The following is a 25,657-nucleotide window of genomic DNA, read 5'->3' on the forward strand; positions in this document are numbered from 1 at the left end:
GGGGTTTCTTCATGTTGGTCAGGCTGGTCTCGAACTCCTTACCTCAGTTGATCCACCCACCTTGGCTTCCCAAAGTACTGGGATTACAGGCATGAGCCACTGCACCCGGCAGCACTGAGTTTTATTTAGCACTTAGTTTTTTGGGGTTTTTTTGAGATGGAGTTTTGTTCTTGTTCCCCAGGTTGGCATGCAATGGCCTGATCTTGGCTCACTGCAACCACCACCTGCGTCAGCCTCCAGAGTAGCTGGGATTATGGACATGTGCCACCATGCCCAGCTAATTTTTTTGTTTGTTTTTGAGACAGAGTTTTGCTATGTTGTCCAGTTGGAGTGCAATGGTGAAATCTCGGCTCACTACAGCCTCCACCTCTTGGGTTCAAGTGATTTTTCTGTCTCAGTCTCCTGGGTAGCTGGGACTACAGGTGCATGCCACCACGCCCAGCTAATTTTTGTATTTTTAGTAGAGATGGGGTTTCACAGTGTAGGCCAGGATGATCTCAATATCCTGACCTCGTGATCCGCCCGCCTCAGCCTTCCAAAGTCCTGGGATTACAGGTGTGATCCACCGCACCTGGCCAGTTTTGTATTTTTAGTAGAGACAGGGTTTCACCATATTAGCCAGGATAACCTCGATCGAGCTTGACCTCGTGATCCACCTGCCTCAGCCTCCCTAACTGCTGGGATTACAGGCATGAGTAATTTTTGTATTTTTAGTAGAGACGGGGTTTTACCATGTTGATCAGGCTGATCTCGAACTGTTCATCTCAGGTAATCCACCTGCCTCGGCGTCCCAAAGTTCTGGGATTAAATGCGTGAGCCACCATGCCTGGCCAGCACTTAGTTTTAAATATGGACCTCAGAATTTGAGGCATTTCAGCATCTGATGTTCTTTGAGCATCATATCTCTGCCAGTTAAATACATTAGTCATATATCAGGTATACGGCTTACCATTCTACTGACTTTTTTGTAGAAATGGAAGTGATAGTCCCTTCGTAGAGTAGTGTGATATGTTGAATTAGGATGATAGACCATGTGTGATATTTGGATTAGGAGATCATTTAGACCAGACCTGTAGTATAGGGTGGGGTGATGAATGAAAAACCTGAGTAAAAAATTTAAAAATATATTCTATATCCTAATAGTGCTTTAATAGTAATATACAGCATTTGGATTACATTTTGAAAATTTTATGTGTATCTTGGTATATTAAAGCATTTGATAACTTCGGAGGAAATATTTTCATGTAAGCAGTAATGCTTCTGTGAAGTTTTCATAGTTTTAATTATAATAAGTAACATTTCTCCAAATACGTTTAACCATGTAGACTGATCTTGGTCAGTCATCAATTTTTTATTTGCTTAAACATTAGTTATAGAAACCTATGAAACTTTTTAAATTAGGAGAAATGTCTTTTGTTTTAGAATATAGAATAGCTAAGCTGGCGTGGTGGCTCACTCCTGTAATCCCAGCACTTTGGGAGGCTGAGGCAGGTAGATCACGAGGTCAGGAGTTCAAGACCAGCCTGGCCAAGATGGTGAAATCCCGTCTCTACTAAAAATATAAAAATTAGCTGGGCATGGTAGTGGATGCCTGTAATCTCAGCTACTCGGGAGGCTGAGACAGAGAATTGCTTGAACCTGGCAGGCAGAGGTTGCAGTGAGCTGAGATGGTGCCATTGCAGTCCAGCCTGGGCGACAGAGCAAGACTCCGTCTCAAAACAAAGCAAAAAAAGCTAAGCTGCCAATTAGTTTTTAATAAAGATTGGAAAAAGAAAACATTTTCTTACAATTGATGTTATAAAATGTAAATCACTTGTTTTTATTCTGAAGGCTTGAATTCATTTTATCGTTAAGTAGAGTGAGGCACATAATAGAAAACCTCTAGCTTTTTTTACTGCAGCCCTACTTGTTAGTCCTTGTGGGGAAGGTTAAGGAATATTTCTGAGTCTTACTTTATAAGTAACGTGAGGGTACTAAGAGCACACACTTCATGGAAGTACAGCGATGATCAAATCTGCTCGGTACATGAAAGGTGAGGCTTTAGTGTTTTGATGAAGAAATTGCCACTACTCTTCTCTGGAAGAGAAAATTGTTAAGCACCTAATATAGTTTTTAATTAATATTAATAATTTCTAAATGCTCATCATTTGATACTTGTGTGCCCTGTTTTGATAGGTTCCCTTTTATGGGCCAGGCGGTAACTGGAACACAGAATAGTGAAGGACAGAACCTTGGAACGCAGGCCATTCCTCAGGTAAGACTGCCTGTAATGAGTCACTCTAGAATGCATGCTTTTCTGTTTCCCAGCAAACTCATGCTTTATAGTAGGCCTAAGCTAGAGAGTAGTATTAGGTTGGTGCAAAAGTAATCACGGTTTTCACCATACGCTATTCACCATTGCCATTCGCCAGTGGCAAAAACTGCAATTACTTTTGCATCAACCTGAATAGTAGCCTTAGAAGACTGCCAAGACATATTATCAGCAAAGTAATAACCAAAAAGACATTGTATTACTTTTTAAACAAAAGACAAAATTGGCTGTGATTTCTGAAAAGGATCTATATATTTAAGGGTAAAAAAGTCACTTGATGGGAAAACCAGATGCTCAGGACTTTTGGTTTTATTTACTAATTTTTAACTCCAGAAGAACATTTTCATGTCTTGCATTTTAGAATTAAACCCATTACTTTAAAATGTAAAACTTCTGTAAATACTAGAAAATGGCCAGACGCAGTGGCTCACGCCTGTAGTCCCAGCACTTTGGAAGGCCAGGGAGGGCAGATCACAAGGTCGGGAGTTCAAGACCAGCCTGGCCAACATGATGAAACACCGTGAATTAGCTGGGCGTGGTGGCCCATGCTGATAGTCCCAGCTACTTGGGAGGCCGAGGCAGGAGAATTGCTGGAACCCGGGAGGCAGAGGTTGCAGTGGGCGACAGAGTGACACTTCATCTCAAAAAACAAACAAACAAACAAACAAAAAAAACTAGAAAACAATATGCTGTGTTTGTTTTTTCCTTTTTTCTTCTCATCCTTGTTGAAAGGTATGCTGTATTCTTAATCTCAGGCAGTGTCCCGAGAAGTAAAACTCATGTAGTATATTTGTCATTTTTTTTTTTTTTTTTTTTTTTTAAAGGGAACTACCTACTGTAGAATATGTCCTTTTGAAATTTTCTTTCTTCACCTGCCAGTTATATGCTGATAATTATATCCTTCTCATTATTAAAAGAGGAAACAGATGCCATTTGATATAATGGGAAAAGGATAGCCTTTATAGCTGAGTTTTTTTTAAGAAATTCTAGTTCCACTATAAATTTACTGTGCAACTTTGGGCAAACTCTTTTAACTTCTTGTTTTCTAATCTGTCAAATGTTAAACGAGCTGCTTTGCGTTATTGTGAAGATTGTACTCAATACTTCTGGCTGCTGGTATAGTTTATTACCTTGTGTACAGCTCATGTTAAGGAGAACTTGTGACAACCGGATAAACATTTTTCAACCTTAATTTGTCAGGTGATTATCAGGGACTTGTGGGATTAATAACTGCTTGTTCAGTCACTTGGAAGAAATAAGACTTTTTTTTTTGAGACTGAGTTTCACTCATGTTACCCAGGCTGGAGTGCAATGGCGCAATCTCGGCTCACCGCAACCGCCGCCTCCTGGGTTCAGGCGATTTTCCTGCCTCAGCCTCCTAGAAATAAGACTTTTAACTCAAAAATAAAACTAAATAAATACTTTAAGTTTTTATTTTTTAGGGACTGGATCTTACTGTGTTGCCCAGCTGGCCTCAAACACCTGGGCTCAAGTGGTCCTCCCACCTCAGCCTCCCAGGTAGCTGGGACTACAGGAGTGTGTAGAAAATAAGACTAATATTTTTATTAACATATTTTTCTTTATATTTGTGCATGTTAGAGACATTAGTTTTTATTATAAATAACCATGCTGTGGAGTGGCATTTAGTTAATCTGGAACTTGTGTTTGATTGAAGAAGAAACCAGGTAAACTTCATCAAGAAGAGAGAAATTTTTTTAATGTGGATCTCTAGCTTATTATTAGCAATAATTGATTTGCCCTGTATTATACTTCTGATAATTTTTTACCTTAAGCATAATTGTTTTTCAGTCAAAATCTAGACACTATAATAGTTCAGAGATAGTAATAAGTTTTCAGATTTAGGTTGCCACCACTAAGATCATTCTACTTTTTATAAAAATCAAAACTTTAAAAGATATCTTAGGAAATTAAAGGGTTTTTTCTTCCATTTCTTTTTCTTTCTTTCTTTTAAAGTTTTTTCCCCCTTTAACTGAAATGTGGAATAAACATATTTGTAAATTTTACTTATTTTAGGATGGCAGTATAACACATCAGATTTCTAGGCCTAATCCTCCAAATTTTGGTCCAGGCTTTGTCAGTAAGTATAAATCTAATAAGTTAATGTTTTCTGGGGATTGCTTGTCTGCACTCTATGTGTGCTGTTCTAAACCTGAAGTGAGTGTAGGTACGCCAGTTCCAGCCCAGGTGCCCTCATGTCTTACTAAACGTCACTGTCCTATTAGGCACCTCTTCTTCAAGGCGTGTGTTTTCATTGCTTTTTTCACTGTGCATGAAGAATTATAGTTAGAGAAAAGTATTTTAATACAGAAAAAACATCTTCCCCATTCTCTTCAATATTGTTGTTGCTGTTTTTGTATATAAATTGGGCACTTTACAACCTGTAGAATTAAGCCATGTTTTGATCTAAGAACTGTCTTCCTAAGTGATGAGGACACTAAATGGGCAAAACAAAGGGACTGTACTTAGCAATAAGTTGGGTTAGCAGCATGGTGTGAAGGTCAGGCATGCAAGGTGCCCCTGAATCCTTTCTAGTTATCTGCAGGGGTCCCAAGGTGGTTCAGGATAGTATTTAAAGTTCTCCCCAAACTGAACCTTTCTGAAATCTTCAGACTGTTTAGCTAACTTTTTTTTCACCATTATTTTTCATTTTGCTCACCTCTGCTCTCCTGGTTCCAGAAACCAGAAAGGCTTTCCTTGCGGTAGGTCTCATTCTACCAGAAGCAGAACTTCTGAAATCTTGTGAAAAAGCCTGTTCTTAAAAAAATGCCCTTCAAATTTAGTAGACTAGATTTCAAGTTCATACATGTACTGGAACTTCTGGGTTTAGGAACAAACCCAAAGTCTGACCTTTAAAATTCCCCCTACATTAATTATTACTATAATTTGAATACACATTTGCATTAAAAACAAGTAAACGACTATACCAACTGGCTTTTTCTGGCTTTATTGTGCCCATTGGCTTTGGTTGGATTCTTAATGTATGACAATATTGTGTTATCATTGATGTTATCATCGAATGTCCTTAGAAATGTATTTATTCATTCCTTTGTCTCATAGTGAGTCAAAAAGGTATATTCAGAATTTCACTACATATGATGACTTTTCCCTCCCCCCGCCTTGGACTTGGTATCAATGAAGTAAAGTGCCCTTAAAGAATAAAGAAGAGAATATTGTTACAAAATGAGAGAGATTACCATTTGGGGAGAATTAATGGCAGTTGTAAACGTAGAAAATATTTTGCTTGGTTAACTATTCCCTCCCCTTACTTTAAAAAATATAAATTACAGAATTAATAATAATTACCAATGTTTTTAACTTATGGATTTCCTTTATAAGTCATAGACTTTAAACTATTCCCTTTTAAAGCATTCTGGGTTCCCTCCCTCTCCGTTTAGAATATTTTTCCATTATTAAGAAATAGGAAAGAACTTATCAAACTCAGGAAAATTAACTTAGGAAGTGATTTCCTAGTCTTTGTGCTAGACCTTAATGGGATATGTCTTTGTCTCTTCAAAATATGTGAAGGTTTTATTTATAAAATGCATATATACCTTAGTATGTAATTTGGCTTATAGGGTAGAGAATTTGTTTAATAAAAAGAGAATTCCATTACATAAGCCTTCTGCTTTTCCAAGATTGGATTTGTGATATTTATAAGTGCTGAGTTAACCAGTATCATAAGAATGTGCATTCTCTGACTTTCTGAATTAAATATTTTTATAAGATCTGATATTTTATCATTACATAATGGTCTAATATTTAGTATAGTGTTTTCAAATTTTCTATTAAATGGTCATGGTGAAACCACTTCCTTACAGAATAGATTTATGTAACTTATAATATTGGACCCTTTAGGAAATTAACACAAATTTTAATTTTTCCTCAGATGATTCACAGCGTAAGCAGTATGAAGAGTGGCTCCAGGAGACCCAGCAGCTGCTTCAGATGCAGCAGAAGTATCTCGAAGAACAAATTGGTGCTCACAGAAAATCTAAGAAGGCTCTGTCAGCTAAACAACGTACTGCCAAGAAAGCTGGGCGTGAATTTCCAGAAGAAGATGCAGAACAACTCAAGCATGTTACTGAGCAGCAAAGCATGGTTCAGAAACAGCTAGAACAGGTAATAAAGAGGTTTGCAAAATAGAAACTATAAACAATTAATGATGTGTCATTCATTAGTGATTTTGACTAGTGATTTTTTTTGACCAGTTTTAAATGATATATAAAAATACATTGCTGAAAAGCAACAGCTCTGAGACCTCTTAGTAACTGGAGCCATAACAGCTCCAGTCCTTTGCTTAAAGTGATGGTCACAGTACATACTAAATACATGATAGAGAAGAGATTGAGTCTCATAATTTCGACTTCGAAGAACTATTTTTAACCTTCTTATAGTTGGAGACATTATTATTTTTTCTGCACTAAGAAATCACCGCAAAGACCATTATACATCATTTGAGAGTATTCAACTTAACTGAGGACTGAGCTCATGGAGAGATACTGGGTTTAGCTGGGAGCAAGTATTGGGGAACCAGGAAGTATTTTTGTTTACTAGGAATTGATATTATTATTATTTCCTAATGTTTCGGTCTTAAAATACATTGGTGTATATTATGTGAAGGACTCATTCCAGAAAAATGAAAACATTTTGCCATTATCTTCTATTATAAACCAGATGTTTATCAGAATGTTCAAACTGGATAGTATACTGGAAAAGAAGAAACATGTAAAAATTTTATTTAAAATAAAACAATAGTGTATGAAATGGGTTCAGAGCCAATTCCTAGGTATATTTACCCAAGTAAATTAAAAACTTACGTTCAGGCCAGGCGTGGTGGCTCATACCTGTAATTCCGTACTTTGGGAGGCCGAGGTGGGCGGATCACTTGAGATCAGGAGTTTGAGACCAGACTGTCCACCATGGTGAAACCCTGTCTCTACTAAAAATATAAAAATTAGCGGGGCGTGGTGGTGTGCATCTGTAGTCCCAGGTATTTGGGAGGCTAAGGCAGCAGAATCACTTGAACTAGGGAGTCGGAGGTGGTGGTGAACTGAGATCAGACCACTGCACTCCAGCCTGGCAACAGAGCGAGACTCCATCTCAAAAAAAAAAAAAATTTGAGCCAGGCGCGGTGGCTCACGCCTGTAATCCCAGCACTTTGGGAGGCTGAGGCGGGTGGATCACAAGGTCAGGAGATCAAGACCATCCTGGTCAACATGGTGAAACCCCGTCTCTACTAAAAATACAAAAACAAACTTAGCTGGGCATGGTGGCCCGTGCCTGTAATCCCATCTACTCAGGAGGCTGAGGCAGGAGAATTGCCTGAACCCAGGAGGCGGAGGTTGCAGTGAGCCGAGATCGCGCCATTGCACTCCAGCCTGGGTAACATGAGTGAAACTCATTCTCAAAAAAAAAAAAAAAATTTGAGTACTCTCTATAATGAATACTCTAGGAAGCACCTCCACTTACATTGTCTTATCTGTAACTTCCTGAGGTTAGTACTATCACCATTTTACAAACTGATTGATTGTAGAGATTATAAACACCGTACATGTGGCTGGGCGTGGTGGCTCATGCCTGTAATCCCAGCACTTTGGGAAGCCAAGGCAGGTGAATCACCTGAGGCCAGGAGTTCGAGACCAGCCTGGCCAATATGGCGAAACCCTGTCTCTACTAAAAATACAAAAAATTAGCCAGGCATGTTGGCGGGTGCCTGTAATCCCAGCTACTTGGGATACTGAAGCAGGAGAATGGCTTGAACCTGGGAGGCAGAGGCTGCAGTGAGCTGAGATTGTGCCATTGCACTCCAGCCTGGGCAACGAGAACAAAACTCTGTCTGAAAAAAACCAAACAAACAAAAAACCAAAAAACTATTGTACATGTTTGCTCAGAACTAACTATTAGATTAGGGATTTGCACTCAGGTATCTTAACTTCAAACCATAGCTGCCACAATAACATACCAACTATAAGGTGATTATAATTCCAGTTGTTTAAAAACTAGGATTATTCTAGAATGCAAGGTTTCTTTTCTTTTTAATCCACTCTGCCAAAGACCCAGTGTCATATCAAGATAAGCAGTTGATGGTAATGTTTTAAAAAGTATTATAAAATGTCACGGGAAAGACATGGATGACCACTTTATGTATCCCAGATACTGTTGTAGGTGCTTTCTGTACTTTCTTACGACTTCACCAACCAATGGTAATTTCTTACTTCTAACCAGTTCACTGGCCAGGAAAAATAAAGGAAATAAAATAGGAGTTACACAACTATTGAAGAAGAGATCAGATACCATTATTTGCAGAAAATATTAGTCTACTTGGGGAACCCAAGAAAAAACATTGAAAAACTATTAGAACCCCTGGTTTAGTATATTAGCATAATATTTATCTAAAAATTAAATGATGTTGAAAAATAAACACATCATTTAGCATTCCTCCTTTCCATAGCTTGTTGAATGAGATGGTGTGGTCCTGTAGAACAGAGTGCATCTTGATTGATATTTGGTCTATAGTATTGAGCACATTGGAACACAAAGGTTTTTGGAATTAATTAATTAATTGATATTAGCCATTATATTAAGAGATTATTTACAAGCTATTCAAAATATTACCTCAGAGCTTGTATAGATTTCAAAAATTATAATTTGAGTGTTACCCATTAGATTCAAAGTGTTATACAAATCTAGTCTTTTTAATTTGGGGGGGGGTTGTGATATTTGTGCGGGTAATTCATCTTGTCTTAAAATGTTATACAATTTCTATGTTTAAGAAATCAAATCAACATATTTAAATGGTTAAAGTTTGAGTTAAGTCTATTATTCTAACATTGTGTGTTAATGTAATTTCTAGGACATCAAAATTAGCTGCTTCCTGTGAAACCTTTGTTTATTGTTTTGTATTTTTGATGTGTAATATAAATAGTATATATGAGTTTCACCATGAGATTTTAATCCTTACTTTACAAAAATATTTTCAATATTTCATATGTGAAGAGCTTTTACAGATAACTTTATAAGAACCCTGTTGTTAAAAGAGATTGATAGTCTAACTAGGCTTATCAATTCAGTTTTTTTTGTGATTTTTGCACTTGCCCAAGCAAAATAGATTTGCTTCTACAGGACCAAACTGCCCTATCTATAACCTCAACCAAAGTCATCAGCCAATGTTTTAGTTCAATACCTATGCTATATATAAATGAGCAATGATGCATTTTGTTATTCCAGATTCGTAAACAACAGAAAGAACATGCTGAATTGATTGAAGATTATCGGATCAAACAGCAGCAACAACAGCAGCAATGTGCGATGGCCCCACCTACCCTCATGCCTGGTGTCCAGCCCCAGCCACCCCTAATTCCAGGTGCCACTCCACCCACCATGAGCCAACCTGCCTTTCCCATGATGCCACAGCAGCTTCAGCACCAGCAGCACACAGCAGTTATTTCTGGCCATACTAGCCCTGTTAGAATGCCCAGTTTACCTGGATGGCAACCCAACAGTGCCTCTGCCCACATTCCCCTCAATCCTCCTAGAATTCAGCCCCCAATTGCCCAATTACCATTAAAAACATGTACATCAGCCCCAGGGACAGTGTCAAATGCCAGTTCGCAGAGTGGACCACCACCTCGGGTAGAATTTGATGACAACAATCCCTTTAGTGAAAGTTTTCAAGAACGGGAACGTAAGGAACGTTTACGAGAACAGCAAGAGAGACAACGAATCCAACTCATGCAAGAAGTAGATAGACAAAGAGCTTTGCAGCAGAGGATGGAAATGGAGCAGCATGGCATGGTGGGCTCCGAGATAAGTAGTAGTAGGACATCTGTGTCCCAGATTCCCTTCTACAGTTCTGACTTACCTTGTGATTTCATGCAGCCTCCAAGACCCCTTCAGCAGTCTCCACAACACCAGCAGCAAATGGGGCAGGTTTTACAGCAGCAGAATATACAACAAGGATCAATTAATTCACCCTCCGCTCAAACTTTCATGCAAACTAATGAGCGAAGGCAGGTAGGACCTCCTTCATTTGTTCCTGATTCACCATCAATCCCTGTTGGAAGCCCAAATTTTTCTTCTGTTAAGCAGGGACATGGAAATCTTTCTGGGACCGGCTTCCAACAGTCCCCAGTGAGGCCTTCTTTTACACCTGCTTTACCAGCAGCACCTCCAGTGGCTAATAGCAGTCTCCCATGTGGCCAAGACCCTAGTATAACCCATGGACAAAGTTATCCGGGATCAACCCAATCTCTCATTCAGTTGTATTCTGATATAATCCCAGAGGAAAAAGGGAAAAAGAAAAGAACAAGAAAAAAGAAAAAAGATGATGATGCAGAATCCACCAAGGCTCCATCAACTCCCCATTCAGATATAACTGCTCCACCAACTCCAAGCATCTCAGAAACTACCTCTACTCCTGCAGTGAGCACACCCAGTGAGCTTCTTCAACAGGCGGAGCAAGAGTTGGTGGAACCAGCAGGCCCATCCACTCCCAATATGGCAGCAGGCCAGCTGTGTACAGAATTAGAGAACAAACTGCCCAATAGTGATTTCTCACAAGCAACTCCAAATCAACAGACTTACGCAAATTCAGAAGTAGATAAGCCCTCCATGGAAACCCCTGCCAAAGCAGAAGAGATAAAACTGGAAAAGCCTGAGACAGAGTCATGCCCAGGCCAAGAGGAGCCTAAATTGGAGGAAGAGAATGGTAGTAAGGTAGAAGGAAACGCTGCAGCCGGTCCTGTCTCCTCAGCACAGAGTCCTCCTCATTCTGTTGGGGCCCCTGCTGCCAAAGGAGACTCAGGGAATGAACTTCTGAAACACTTGTTGAAAAATAAAAAGGCATCTTTTCTTTTGAATCAAAAACCTGAGGGCAGTATTCGTTCAGAAGATGACTGTACAAAGGATAATAAACTGGTTGAGAAGCAGAACCCAGCTGAAGGATTGGTAAGTGTAAATCATAAAAACAACTTTTTTCTTTTGCTTTAAATTATAGCAGATTAGTGCCAACAACTACATTAATTTCCACACTATTCTATAACCTTTTTATTCCTAAGGACCATTTTTTGTCATTTCTACCTCTGTGGAACCCATGTTTTTACTTATATCTAAACTATATTAAGTAATAATTTGTTCACTATTTTTTAAAAAGCAAAGGCATGTATTGCATTTCATACATAGTGTGCTGTGTAGCAACTGATTATTACCACACTGAGTTGACATAAGAAGTAAGTAGATGTCTATGTACTTTATTGTAAATAAATGCATAGTCTCCGTTAACCTCTTTAAAATGTAGAGGATAGCCCATGTACCTCTATTGATATACTTGGCACTCTTAGGGATACCATACTGTGAACCTATTGTGTTACAATGTTGTATTGATACTTAATGTAATGTTACATGTAGAGTTTTATATTTATAGTTTTCCATGTATCAGTTATCTATCAGTTTAAGTTATTAAGGTTGAATTTGCTTTTTGTCCCCATTTACATGAAGAGCTAACTTGTAAATATACCATTACAAGAATCCTTCCCCTTTACTTCAGTTAACTTCATTAAGATATTTCCAAAACTCCAAAACTAGAGTTTTGGAGTCATAGGAATTCGTCTGCTTAGTAGATCTTGCCTGTGTATCTTTCAGAAAATACAGTGCCATTACTGGGGCATTCATAAAGCTGTCACTAGACTGCTTCTCAAATTGCATTTTATTTTCATATTTTAATTAAGGGTGGAGTGATATATTTAGTTACCCAAATTTTCAATTTTAAGATTGTTAATGAAGCTCATCTTTTTACGAGTGTGCTCTTTTTCTCATCTTTGATCATTCAGTAGAGATTGAGTGTTGACCTGATCGATTTGTGTAAGTTTTGTAAGTTTTTAGTGGCTATGCTTTTCCAGTTATATTTGTCACCAGTAAATACAGCCAACTGCTCAGCACAGTCTCCATCCACTTTTCTCCAAGACATCTTATGCCCTGAGGAGTACTGAGCAACTTGCAGTTGTCCTTTTACCCTCTGTGTATACCACATGCTGCGGCTCTCCCTGCTCTGCTCTCCCTTCTTATATATGTCTGGCCAATATATTTTTATCTTTTAAAATGCAGTTTTTGAATCATCTTTTTTTGGATACCTTTCTCACCTCTCCCAATCTCAAATATATGTTGATGCCCATGTTTTCACATAGCAGTTTCTGTTGTACCGTTTAATATTATTTAAATAGCTCCTTGAATAATGTAGACTACACTTTGAGCATCTTTATATTAAAATTTGGGCTGTAAACAAAAAAAAAATTGTGCTATATAAGAATATTTAATAACATGAGGAACAACCACATGTCAAGTTTAAAGTGTGATCTATTGTGATTTAAATATACACATGTCAATTAAATTCTCAGGTTCTTGACACTCAAAATGCAGTCCTTGGGGATCCCCAGAATCTACATCAGGTGGGAGCTTTGTAACACATGCAGAATCTCCTGCCACAGACCTGCTTCTCAGGATGTGTGATTTAACAAAATCCCCAGGTGATTCCTGTGCATCTGAAGGTGGAGAAGTATTATACTGCTCTAGGCCTGCAATTCTCAAAACTGTAAAGTGTAAGGATCACCAGGAGGGCTTGTTAAACCAAGATTGCTGGGCAGTAGCCTCAGCATTTCTGATTCTGTAGGTCTGGGTGGAACCAGATAATCTGCATTTCTAAATCGGTCCTAGATACTGCTGCTACCCTGGGGACTCCCCTTGAGAACCACAGATCTAGCCTGGAGATGAGCAGTCTGAGCCTGCTTTCGCCTCCCTTCATGAGCTAAGAATGACTATAACATTTTTAAATGGTTGAAAACAATCTAAAGAAGAGTAATGGCCGGGCATGGTGGCTCATGCCTATAATCCAGGCACTTTGGAGGCCAAGGCGGGCAGATCACCTGAGGTCGGGAGTTCAAGACCAGCCTGACCAACATGGTGAAACCCCGTCTTCAAAAAAAAAAAAGAGAGTAATATTTTGTGACACACAAAAATTACACAAAATTCAAGTACGTCTGTGAATTTTAAAAGTTTTATTTGAACACAGTCAAGCTCATTTATTTATGAATTGTTTATGGCTGCTTTTGAAGTACTCAGTGGCAGAGTTGAGTAATTATGCCAGGGGCTGTAGCCTATAAAGGCCTACAATATTTACCATCTGGCCCTTTACATAAAAATGTTGTCATCCATGCTCTAAACTATTTAGAATATAACTGGAAACTAATTTTCAGAACCCTCAAAGATTCAATGCAGAATTTACTGTGGTAAGTTCAGCTACTATAATTGACTGTAGCAAAGTATTTATGTTAAATTTAGAAATAATGGAGCTTTAAAATATTCCTGTTTTTTAAAGTATTGATAGGACTACCCTTAAAGACCTTTTCAGGGCTTGACTTATTCTCACTTTGTAATGATAAAAATAAAGAAAAGGTTTATTTGTTTTCATCTAGGTTCTCTCCCATTGACTTTTAAGTATGTGGCCATTGTTTTTCAGTCAAATATGGTTGTGAACTAATTTGAAGAACTGGTGTTTTTTCTTTTTCTTGTTGTCTGGTGCTAGCTGTTCTCTCACCTAAGATGCATAGGCTATAAAGCTTTTCTGGACCTGGTGAATTATTTCAGTACACCTCATATTTTACTAGTTCCTAAGGGGAACCAAAAATAACTCCCCAAGATCACTATGCAGAGGCTCCTATAGCCATCTACAAGCATCTCATCTCCTTCCCTTCTGCAGTCAGTGAGCAGGAATAAGGGGCTCCCCAGCCCCAGGGAGGTTAGTGGCAGGGGTAATGCTTTGCCAGAAAGGGCGATGGCCTTACTTACTAGTTCTGCTCTTTGCCTAAGCTTTGCAGCTTACTGATTTCCATACTTGAGAATAATGTTTGAAGAAAAGTATGGTATTTTCATAAAACAGCATTTGACACCACTCTGTCTTCCCTACATAATAACTTTTAGTGGCATGTTAGGATGATGAGTCATAGCTTGGCTCTGAAGTAGCATGAACTAAAAACCAAACGTGCAAGTTGTTCATTTGATTTTTAACCTTTCCAATTACATTAGCAAACTTTGGGGGCTCAAATGCAAGGTGGTTTTGGATGTGGCAACAACCAGCTGGCAAAAACAGATGGAGGAAGTGAAACCAAGAAACAGCGAAGCAAACGGACTCCGAGGACGGGTGAGAAAGCAGCACCTCGCTCAAAGAAAAGGAAAAAGGATGAAGAGGAGAAACAAGCTATGTACTCTAGCACTGACACGTTTACCCACTTGAAACAGGTGAGGGCGAGTCATTTATAACGGCCCCTTTAAAAATTAAAGGATATAGGCTGGGGGCAGTGGCTCATGCCTATAATCCCAGCACTTTGGGAGGCCAAGGCAGGTGGACCACTTGAGGTATGAGTTCAAGACCAGCTTGCCAACATGGCAAAACCCCATCTCTACTAAAAATATAAACATTTACTGGGCATGGTGACACACATCTATAATCCCAGCTACTTGGGAGGCTGAGGCACGAGAATTGCTTGAGCCTGGGAGGTGGAGGTTGCGGTGAGCCGAGATTACGCACTCCAGCCTGGGTGACAAGTGAGACTCTGTCTCAAAAAAAAAAAAAAAAAAAGTCAAGACACAAGAGATCAAATGCTTCTTCAACCCTATTCAACCAAAACTGTCTCTTTATTATGATAAGTTCCTAAATCAAGTTGAGAGTTACTGGGATAAAAGATATCTGGACAAGGAATGTGATAGACTTTCTCCAAGCAAAATTACATTATATGCTATTGGCACCTGAAATTTATGGTAATACAGGTGGATTCATAGGTGATAGTCAAGGAGTAGCCTCAGTAAAATACAGTCCTCAGTGCTTAATTGTGGCTCTGGAGCCAAAGAAATGCACTGTAAATTCTGTTCTTACACCTTTTTAGTTGTTATAGAAGTGGGAGACAGCCACTAATAGTGCTGTTGGTGGCACCCAGCCTCAGTTTATGCCCTGGTTCTTGCTGAGCAAAGATAAGAAATATGCTTTTCTTGTTAGACACCTGGCAGCATCCATTTAGAACAAAGCTTATTTTTAAGTCTCAAAGGTCTGTAGTCTCTGTCACTTATTCCGGCATTTTGATACTTGAAAATTTTAAGTCTCATTTTTCTCAAGCCTTATTCAACAAAGTTGCTTCGGGTCTTAGAAAGTTGAGTTACGCTGAGTTCTTTTTATCATGTACATTACTCTTAAATATGTTTTTTAATAGCAGCTCTCTCTGCTCCCTCTAATGGAACCAATCATTGGAGTGAACTTTGCGCACTTTCTTCCTTATGGCAGTGGCCAATTTAATAGTGGGAATCGACTTCTAGGAACTTTTGGCAGTGCTACCCTGGAAGGGGTTTCGGACTACTATTCTCAGTTGATCTACAAGGTATGTTTTTCTGCCAAGGTGTTGTCTTGCTTCATCTTTGGGTAACATGTCAGCATTGGTAGAGCTCGTCTTGTTTTTATACCTAGTTTACATCTGATCTTCCAAGTTTTATTAAAACTTCAGCTACAGGGTTAAAATTTTAGCTAGTGAAATATTTCTAGCACAGACATGTGCAGTTTTTTGGTTTTTTTTTTTTTGAGATGGAGTTTCACTCTTTTGCCCAGACTTGAGTGCAGTGGCACAATCTCGGCTCATTGCAACCTCCGCCTTCCAGTTTCAAGTGATTCTCCTGCCTCAGCCTCCTGAGTACTGGGATTACATATGCCCACCACCATGCCTGACTAATTTTTTTATTTTTAGTAGAGACGGGATTTCACCATGTTGGCCAGGCTGGTCTCAAACTCCTCTCCTCATGATCCGCCTGCCTCAGCCTCCCAAAGTGCTGGGATTTGAAGTTTTTTTATAGCTAAGAATATAAATTGTGAGAAATATCTATGACATATTTTCATGGTAGAAGAAATCCTTATTTCCTTATAACCTTTATTCTCATAAAATGAATTTCGAATCACTGTAAATGGTGGGGATTTTTTAAAAAGTAATTAGTATTTTACTTTGAAAAATGAAATTAAACAATTTTAAATGTGTCTTATCTAATAATGTAAGTATTAATTACAGCTATTTTTTTTTTTTTTTTTTTTGAGACAGTGCCTCACTCTCCCACCCAGGCCAGAGTGCAGTGGTGCAGTCTCTGCCTCCCAAATTCAAGTGATTCTAGTGCCTCGGTCTACCAAGTAGCTGGGACTATAGGTGTGTGCCACCATGCCCTGCTAATTTTTGTATTTATTTTGTAGAGACGGGTTTTGCCATGTTGTCACGGTTGGTCTCTAACTCCTGAGCTCAAGTTATCCTGCTGCCTCAGCCTCTCAAAGGGATTACAGGTGTGAGCCACTGTGCCCGTCGCAATTCCTAGACTATTAAAATAATATCAAATGAAATCAAGTTTAACTTTTTGTATTTTTTTTTAACAGTTTTATGATAGCATAAGACATCTTCAGTTCAGTTTTTACTTATGTAAAAAGATGATGGCCAGGCACGGTGGCTCACACCTGTAATCCTAGCACTTTGGGAGAACGAAGTGGGTGGATCACCTGAGGTCAGGAGTTCGAGACCAGCCTGGCCAACATGGTGAAATCCTGCCTTTACTAAAAAGACAAATATTAGCTGGACATGGTAGCAGGTGCCTATAAGCCTAGCTACTCAGGAGGCTGAGGCAGGAGATTCACCTGAACACGAGAGGTAGAGGTTACAGTGAGGCAAAATTGTGCCACTTCACTCCAGCCTGGGCAAAAGAGTGAAACTCTGTCTCAAAAGGAAAAAAAAAAAGTAAAAAGATTATTTTTGCAAAAACATTTGAGAATAGCATCAGTTTTCCAGAAGCCTCTCTTCTGACTTTAATATTAATTAATTCTCTTTTGATGCTTCATTTATTGTCCTTGTTAGTTTTTCAGTTAGAACTTCTTCTGGCTGAATGTGGTGGCTCACACCTGTAGCCCCAGCACTTTGGGAGGTTGAGGCGGGAGGATTGCTTGAGGACAGGAATTCAAGACCAACCTGGACAACACAGCTAGATTTTGTCCCTACAAAAAAATTTGAAAATTGGTTGGGTGTGGTGGCTCATGCCTATAGCTCCAGTTACTTGGGAGGCCTAGGCGGGATATTCACTTGAGCCCAGGAGATTAAGGCTGCAGTGAGGATGATTGCACCATTGCCTTTCAGCTTGGGAGACAGAGCAAGACTCTGTCTCCAAAAACATCCCCCAAAACAAAAAACCTATCTTAACTCTTGTGAGTGTCTTTTCTTCTGGAGTAAGCTGTTGTCCAACATTACTTTATCATCCTCATGAAATTCTTTATCTTTGCAAAATTTATAATTCCACCTTGCACTTGATTTGCATAGTGTTCTTGGTAGATTCCAACAGTCTCCAAATGACAACTTGGTGTTAACTGTTAAGCTGGGAGAGATATCTGAAGAGGAGCTACATTAATGATTTGGTTACTTTAGTAAAGTTGCTTCTAAAGGTCTTAGTCCAGATTCTGTTATCTCAGATGTGAGCTATATTACAAGTTTAAGACCACACATTCTTAAGTTTTTCATAGAACTAGGGCATAACGTAATGAGAACTTAAAGGGATTTTTGGTAAATTTTTGCAACGTATTGATTGCATTTTAAAGTTTTCCTTGGGCCAGGTGTGGTGGCTCACACCTGTAATCCCAGCACTTTGGGAGGCCGAGGTGGACGTATCACTTGAGGTCAGGAATTCAAGACCAGCCTGACCAATGTGGTGAAACCCTGTCTCTACTGAAAATACAAAAAGAATTAGCCAGGCATGGTGGTATGTCCTTATAGTCCCAGCTACTCGGAAGGCTGAGCAGGAGCATTGCTTGAACCCGGGAGGTGAAGGTTGCAGTGCGCCGAAATCGTGCCATCGCACCTCAGCCTGGACAACAGAGCGAGACTCCGTCCCCAAAATAGTTATCCTTCATTAGCTATAACCATGAAACTTGAAGAAGTGCGTAAATAAAATCAGGTATAAAGGAAATTAGCTTCTTAATTTCAAAGCTTAAGTGGTCAAGCTGGGTAAAGTAAGCAAGTTGCTATGTCCATAAAATCACAAGTATTTGTTCCACTAAGAAGTCTCCTGGCCTTGTATATATTATTTTTCTTGGTGTGCAAGATAACACCTTGATTACATTTCTGTAGCCTTGCTTCTATGTGCAAAAAATTCACAGAGCTAAGTTTTAGCAAGGTCATTGCATATTTGCTCAGTAGCGTATAATTTAAATTTTTTGGTCTCCTGCAGCAGAATAATTTAAGTAATCCTCCAACACCCCCTGCCTCTCTTCCTCCTACACCACCTCCTATGACTTGTCAGAAGATGGCCAATGGTTTTGCAACAACTGAAGAACTTGCTGGAAAAGCTGGAGTGTTAGTGAGCCATGAAGGTATGATTATAGCCTCCAAACTTCACACCTTGGAGAAGTGTGCCTTTGCCAGTTGTGTATTATGAAATGGCAATAGAATTGTAAAGTTCTACCCATTTGTCAGTGTTGACTAAATATATGGTTTTGTGTTTTTGCTTTTTCAGTTACCAAAACTCTAGGACCTAAACCATTTCAGCTGCCCTTCAAACCCCAGGACGACTTGTTGGCCCGAGCTCTTGCTCAGGGCCCCAAGACAGTTGATGTGCCAGCCTCCCTCCCAACACCACCTCATAACAATCAGGAAGAATTAAGGTACAGGTTATTTTTTTCTCAAATAATTCTTAGTTATTTCATTTTTAAAAACATGTGTGTATGTGGCATAATATCTGTAGGAATAGCATGTAAAAACATTTGAGGAATAAAATTTAGTGAATAATCTTCAGGATTTAAATTTTAAAAGACTGTTTCCATTAAACATAATTAGTTTGCATTTTTTAGGCTTACATGATACAGAGAGTTAAATGGCAATAATCTAATAGACATTAAGGCAATGAAAAATCTCCATGCAACATATTTCAGAGATCATTGTCTTTTAAAGGCTATTAATGTGATTTACTGAGTTTATTGACATTTGTAGATGTCTAAAATGAAAGAGCAGAAGTTGCAGATATCAGAGAATGCTGTGGTGGAAGAGAGTTTAAGAACTATTCTGTCTGGGGTTTAACCTCTTTGTGTCAGTTCTTTAACTGCAAGATTCTAATTGGGGAGAAGCAAATTCCCTTAGTGGATAATCGCCACCCAACTTATTAGATCCAGAGGGTTCTTAGAACTTCATCAGATAATTATCTTTTCCTTGGAAAATCTGCCAACTACCCTCTATTTGATGAGAAATTTATTTAATATAAGCCCCTTACTTTATTAATGTGGAGAATAATCTGTCCAGATTCAGGATCCAGGTCCCCTTTCTATGTACCTCACTACTAGAAATTTCTACATTTGTTAAGCAGCATCCTGAGTGTGTGTGTGTGTGTGGTGGCCTGGGGCAGGTATCTGCTCCATCCCTAGATTTCACAGGACTCTGGCTGAAAGCCTTTCTTGGGTCTCCTGCATGACAGCAACTTCTCTGCGTGAGGAGTGGGAGACAGCAGATCCAGAGGGTTGTCTGGTACTCAGTCTGAGACCTCACAATTGCCCTGGTAGACTCGAACTCAACAAGAGGGACTAGTCTTTTGTTTTTCTCACCTTGCTTTATCATTTAAGAAAAATAAGGGCCAATGAAGTCAATGGCCAACTGTTCTCCATCTTGCCATTGTGAAGAGCAGCAGTAGGACAGCTGTTTTCCCAGTTAGGTATATGCAGGCGTGACCATCGCATGTGTGCTTAGGCTCTTTATCTTTTCAAAGTTTTTCTTTTTTATTCTTAAATCCAACCAGCAGCTCTTGCCATTTCAAGCTATAGGAGTGCTGCCCTAGGCTTAGCAATCTGGGATTTGGAAAAGATGCTTTCATGCTTTCCATGTTATGTGCTAATCAGAACATCTTCCTCTTTGGCAGGTCTTTAAACCTTGGTGCTGAAGCTTTGGTTGGAAGGAAACATACTATTTAAATTACTTTGTAACTCAATATTGATTGTTCTTGTATTTTTTTCCCAATGTGGCTCTGAGCTGATTCATTTGCTGTTCATCGTATAGGTGCTGCACAGAATATCCTTACAGCTATAATCATAAATGTCAGCGGGGTTGGTACAGGAAGCCCCCAGTGATTTGCACACTTTGATGTGTGCATGTATGTTTTTTTTTCTTTTTTCAGGATTCAGGATCACTGTGGTGATCGAGATACTCCTGATAGTTTTGTTCCCTCATCCTCTCCTGAGAGTGTGGTTGGGGTAGAAGTGAGCAGGTATCCAGATCTGTCATTGGTCAAGGAGGAGCCTCCAGAACCGGTGCCATCTCCCATCATTCCAATTCTTCCTAGCACTGCTGGGAAAAGTAAGAAAAACACTAACCTTTATGATTTCCCTTTACACTATGCCAATTTACCAGTGTAAATATTTTGATTTTGAAAAGCCATTAACATTTTTTTCCCTCTCTTTTGTAAGGTTCAGAATCAAGAAGGAATGACATCAAAACTGAGCCAGGCACTTTATATTTTGCATCACCTTTTGGTTCTTCCCCAAATGGTCCCAGATCAGGTCTTATATCTGTAGCAATTACTCTGCATCCTACAGCTGCTGAGGTAAAAGATTAAATGACTTCTTAATGTTAAACAATATGTCCCCAATTTTAAAAGGTGGGTCAGTTGTCTACCATAAAACACACAACAGGATCACTGAGAACAAAGCATCAGAGAGCGGGGCTTATGCTCACTGCAGACCTCTCAGCTGCCTTGGAGTGCCATTGTTTGTCATTGAATTGGTCTCAGCCTAAGTCAAGTAAAAAGGGAAATTAGAGCTCACATTTTCTTATTAAAGGATGTATACTTCAGAGAACTCTTATTTTATTTTTTTAATAGAGACACAGTCTCACTCTGTTGCCCAGGCTGGAGTGCAGTGGCACAATCATAGCTTACTGCAACCTCGAACTTCCTGGGCTCAAGTAATCCTTCTGCTTTAGCCTCCTCAGTAGCTGTGACTATAGGTATAAGCCATCATGTCCATCTCAGAGAAAAACTTTTTTATAACCGTTAACAGTGAAGAAAATTAAGCAAAGGAAAATAAGTTTATCAACAATAACAGTTTTGCAGAAGCAATAGAAATGTTCTTCAGGCAGCATCTGCTTGTATCAAACACTAGTAATTTGATGAGGATTTAAAATTTTTTTTTACTCTGAATTCTGTGAAGATATTTCATTAGAGACCAAACTAAAAGTCCAGTGATGTGATATTTTGATTATCAACAAAATACATCAATAGCAAGACCTTTGTCTGTTCTTACGGGTTGTGTCACATTTGGCCAGAGCTGGAGAGAAGCCCCTGAAAGTAAGCTGACCATCCGTAGGAACTGACAGGGCCTGACAGATGTTACAGCATCTAAAATAGTTCAATGTGTTCCTAGATGTTTAATGTTAATTGGATTGGAATCCCTTTATGGGGATTTCTGTTTTTAAAAGGTTTTTTGGATATTGGTTCTTTAGAGCTAACTTTTTCCTGAGACTCATTAAGTCTAAATGTGTTGGATGTTTTTGGAATCTATGTGTCATGCAAAGAGCATTTATCCTAAGTGTATATATTTTGTTCAGTGGTTCGCTGTTGCCTTCTGGGTGAATAATAAAGCATTTGCATTTGGTTTTAGAACATTAGCAGTGTTGTGGCTGCATTTTCCGACCTTCTTCACGTCCGAATCCCTAACAGCTATGAGGTTAGCAATGCTCCAGACGTCCCATCCATGGGTTTGGTCAGTAGCCACAGAATCAACCCGGGTTTGGAATATCGACAGCATTTACTTCTTCGTGGGCCTCCGCCAGGATCTGCAAACCCTCCCAGATTAGTGAGCTCTTACCGGCTGAAGCAGCCTAATATACCATTTTCTCCAACAAGCAATGGTGAGCTAGTGAGCTTTTTGTTAACCCCAGATCCATTCCTGATTCAAAAGTTAAGCTTACTCTTTGAGATACTGATTTAACTTTTAACAATGGGCAGGTAACATGCTGGTGTATAGTCCTTGGTGAACTCAGCATGTGTGGATGTTCTGTTTTCTGTGGTGTGATGTGACCGTTAGAGGTTTGGCTTGTGTATTCTGTCATGCTGTCACCAGGGGCTTTGTGAGTGCCAGCCATCTGCACAGGCTGCCAGAGGAAGCCTGTGATGTGCTTGCCCTTGAGCAGCTTTTCTTCTTCCTTGTTTCCCAACCCCCAGCCCACTGTGCCTGGGCCACCTCGTGCAGATGGGGCTGGCGACCTGACATGGGTTCTGTTTCCCGTTCTCCTCCACTTTCCGTCCTTACCTCCCTCTTGTTTGACTTCTGCACCAGCTCTACAGGGCCCTTCTTTTCCCACAGAGATGTTCATGGCTCCCATCTCTGAAAATGGAATAACATCCTTAGACCAACCATGATGTCGCTTTCCTTCCTGCCTTGCTGGCAATCTTACGAGCACGCTCAGTCCAGGCCCCTGCTTCCTCCTCTTGGCTTCTAGCTGATTCTGTCACTTTTCCCTGCGCCTTTTTGCCTTCACACTGCACCTGAATGATGCCTTCTAATTCCTGAGTCCTTATTGACCTTCTTATCCTGGGCCTTGGCTCTTTCCTAATTTCTGACTCTGCAAGTCACACTTATTTAAGACTCTTAAGCATATATCGTTGTATCTTTCATAAAATGTTTTTTTACCATCTTAATCTGCAAGCAAAAGTAATACCTGTTTCCCCATCTGGCTCATTTTGCACTCAGACTGAATAGGAATCTCTCTTGGTGACTTAGTTTTGTTAGATTCTTCTTTCATACTAGCATTGTTTTCCCAGCTGTTTGAGAATAGGCATGTTTCCTTATTTCTGCCCTAGTGTCAGATAATCAACTCTGTAACCAATGTTTAGAAGATAAGATTTTTTGTTAATTAAGGAATAATGTAAAGTTATGAACCCATGTTGTGTTAAGTTAATATTGCATAATTTTTCACCATGTGCCACCTTGTGTCATCAGTCAATGTTAATTACTAACAAAAGTTGATTGCCTTTAGGTCTTTCTGGATATAAGGATTCTAGTCATGGTATTGCAGAAAGTGCAGCACTCAGACCACAGTGGTGTTGTCATTGTAAAGTGGTTATTCTTGGAAGTGGTGTGCGGAAATCTTTCAAGGATCTGACCCTTTTGAACAAGGTACTTTGCTATTCCTTTGATGATCCCACCTCCTACCTCCAGTGAAATGTCCTTGGCAGTGTCTCTTCCAACATCAGAGAGAGACTCCAATTATGGTGGTGTGATGGGACACATGTTCCTGGTGGTGGCACCAGCATATATTAGACATGCTTGGGCTGAACACCAAAGAGTTAAAACAGGCTATTAAATGGAATATTATGAGGACTACATGTTTTTAAACAGAGTGAGCTATGGACCACATAGTTTGGTTTTGTATGTGTATTTTCTCCCTAGCTAAATTATTGCATGCTAAATATTGGGATGTGGTTTCCTTTCTACTTTTAAGATAAAGAACCACTGTCACTTTTGAATATAACATAAAAACAATGTATACATCTTGTTTTTATTTTGACTTGTTGAGATTCCCACACATTTCTCTTTGCTTTTCAGGATTCCCGAGAAAGCACCAAGAGGGTAGAGAAGGACATTGTCTTTTGTAGTAATAACTGCTTTATTCTTTATTCATCAACTGCGCAAGCAAAAAACTCAGAAAACAAGGTAAGATTAGAACAGTGTCAGCTGATAACAATTCATAACAAGTGACTTCTCTGTCTGTGCATATGGGAGTGAATGAACAGGTGTGTCCCTGCCTTCATGGAGCTCTGTGCGGGAAATCCAAAGCAGATGCTGACGCTGCAGAGGAGGAGAGGGTGTAGGGAACCTTGAGCCATGCTGCCTGTTCACCTTAGTTATTTGACAAACGTGGGCAGAGTTAAATTATGTTTTAAAAGTTTAGTAAATAGAACACTAATATTAAAATCTTTAATTTTACCAGTTTAATTGTAAATATCTTTTTTTTGTTATTTTTGAGACGGAGTCTCGTTCTGTCGCCAGGCTGGAGTGCAATTGCATATCTTGCCACACTGCAGCCTCCGCTTCCTGGGCTCAAGCAGTTCTCCTGCCTCAGCTTCCCAAGTAGCTGGGATTACAGGCATGCACCACCACATCTGGCTAATTTTTGTATTTTTAGTAGAGAGGGCATTTCACCATGTTGGCCAGGCTGGTCTCTAGCTCCTGACCTCAGGTGATCTGCCCACCTCAGCCTCCCAAAGTGCTGGGATTACAGGTGTGAGCCACTGTGCCTGGCTATAAATATCTTAATATTTTAAAATTATTTGTATTGCTCTTACCCCGATAGGAAAACCTGTTCAAAGATAAAATTTTAAGACTATTTGTGCATTGTAAGAGAAAACATTTTGCTCACACTATGGTGAAAGAGGTCCGCTTTGCTTAATTTTATGTAATTTGAGTGTATCCAGTTGAATAGTTGATACAAATAAATGATAAGTTTATAATCATGTTTTGAAAGAAGCTTTTCCTGTATAGTCATTCCTCCATCCAGATTACTACTCTAGTATGTCTTTCACAGAAGAACATTTTGAAGATTTATTTTTAACAGATAGTTGTCTGTAGTATGCCTGTAATAAAATCCAAGCTATATGGCAAATAAATTTGGACTTTAAAATGTATCAGCCTAAATGCAAGAAGGAGGTTTTCCGCGTGCCCCCGCCCGCCTCCATAGTTTGGGTCAAGGTGCAGTTCCTGCCTGATTTGGCATGAGACATGTCCTTTTTTAGATACCTTGTTAGGATGGGTGCATGTGCAAAGAAGGTAGCCTGTGGTGTTTATTAGTTTATGATACTCTGTACCAGAAAGTAAAGAAGCTATTGGAGATTCCTTATCAGCTCAACTCTTTCAGCAGCTGGATCAGAGCTGAGAAGCCTCAGAGAAAAGTTAATATGATTTATTTGTTGACAGGGGCTCCTTCCCTTTCTCTGACATTTATACCAGTTGATTATGCCTGAGATTTAACAGATGGGAATTTCAGGGTGGAAATAAGCTCTCAAGAAACGATGTTGCAGCATTCTTATTTGGTTAAACAAAAAGCACTGTTTCATTGTACAAATTAAAGTAGCTCTGACAGTATTTTCCCCCCCTTTTCTTTCTGGCTTTAATATAGTTAGAAAGGGGACTGTCCCAGAAAGTTTAAGAGCAGAATATTCTCCAATATTATGGCTTTGTGGAAGAGGCATGGAAAGGGTGCAGCACAGCTGCCATCCCCAGCTTTCTCTTCCTGTGTA

The 25,657-nt window shown here is 39.4% G+C and overlaps 1 protein-coding gene across 21 annotated transcripts in view; it reads left to right on the top strand.

Moving 5' to 3' along the window:
• KMT2C (lysine methyltransferase 2C) overlaps positions 1–25,657 on the top strand; it is a 273,989-nt gene that overhangs the window by 234,397 nt on the left and 13,935 nt on the right. For 16 of the 21 annotated variants that reach the window (XM_032244945.1, XM_032244946.1, XM_032244947.1 and 13 more), the window contains 13 exons: positions 2,176–2,254; positions 4,346–4,409; positions 6,219–6,451; positions 9,560–11,278; positions 14,408–14,620; positions 15,586–15,750; positions 18,611–18,752; positions 18,896–19,043; positions 20,540–20,718; positions 20,829–20,965; positions 22,020–22,269; positions 23,398–23,537; positions 23,967–24,074. In XM_032244945.1, the coding sequence (XP_032100836.1) occupies positions 2,176–2,254; positions 4,346–4,409; positions 6,219–6,451; positions 9,560–11,278; positions 14,408–14,620; positions 15,586–15,750; positions 18,611–18,752; positions 18,896–19,043; positions 20,540–20,718; positions 20,829–20,965; positions 22,020–22,269; positions 23,398–23,537; positions 23,967–24,074 (3,577 nt within the window). The remainder of the gene's footprint in view (positions 1–2,175; positions 2,255–4,345; positions 4,410–6,218; positions 6,452–9,559; positions 11,279–14,407; positions 14,621–15,585; positions 15,751–18,610; positions 18,753–18,895; positions 19,044–20,539; positions 20,719–20,828; positions 20,966–22,019; positions 22,270–23,397; positions 23,538–23,966; positions 24,075–25,657) is intronic. The other 5 variants (XM_032244950.1, XM_032244952.1, XM_032244937.1 and 2 more) reach the window with 4 other exon arrangements.

This window comes from Sapajus apella, unplaced genomic scaffold (assembly GCF_009761245.1).
Source record: "Sapajus apella isolate SASKATOON/1434 unplaced genomic scaffold, GSC_monkey_1.0 scaffold56, whole genome shotgun sequence".
Lineage (NCBI taxonomy): Eukaryota > Metazoa > Chordata > Mammalia > Primates > Cebidae > Sapajus > Sapajus apella.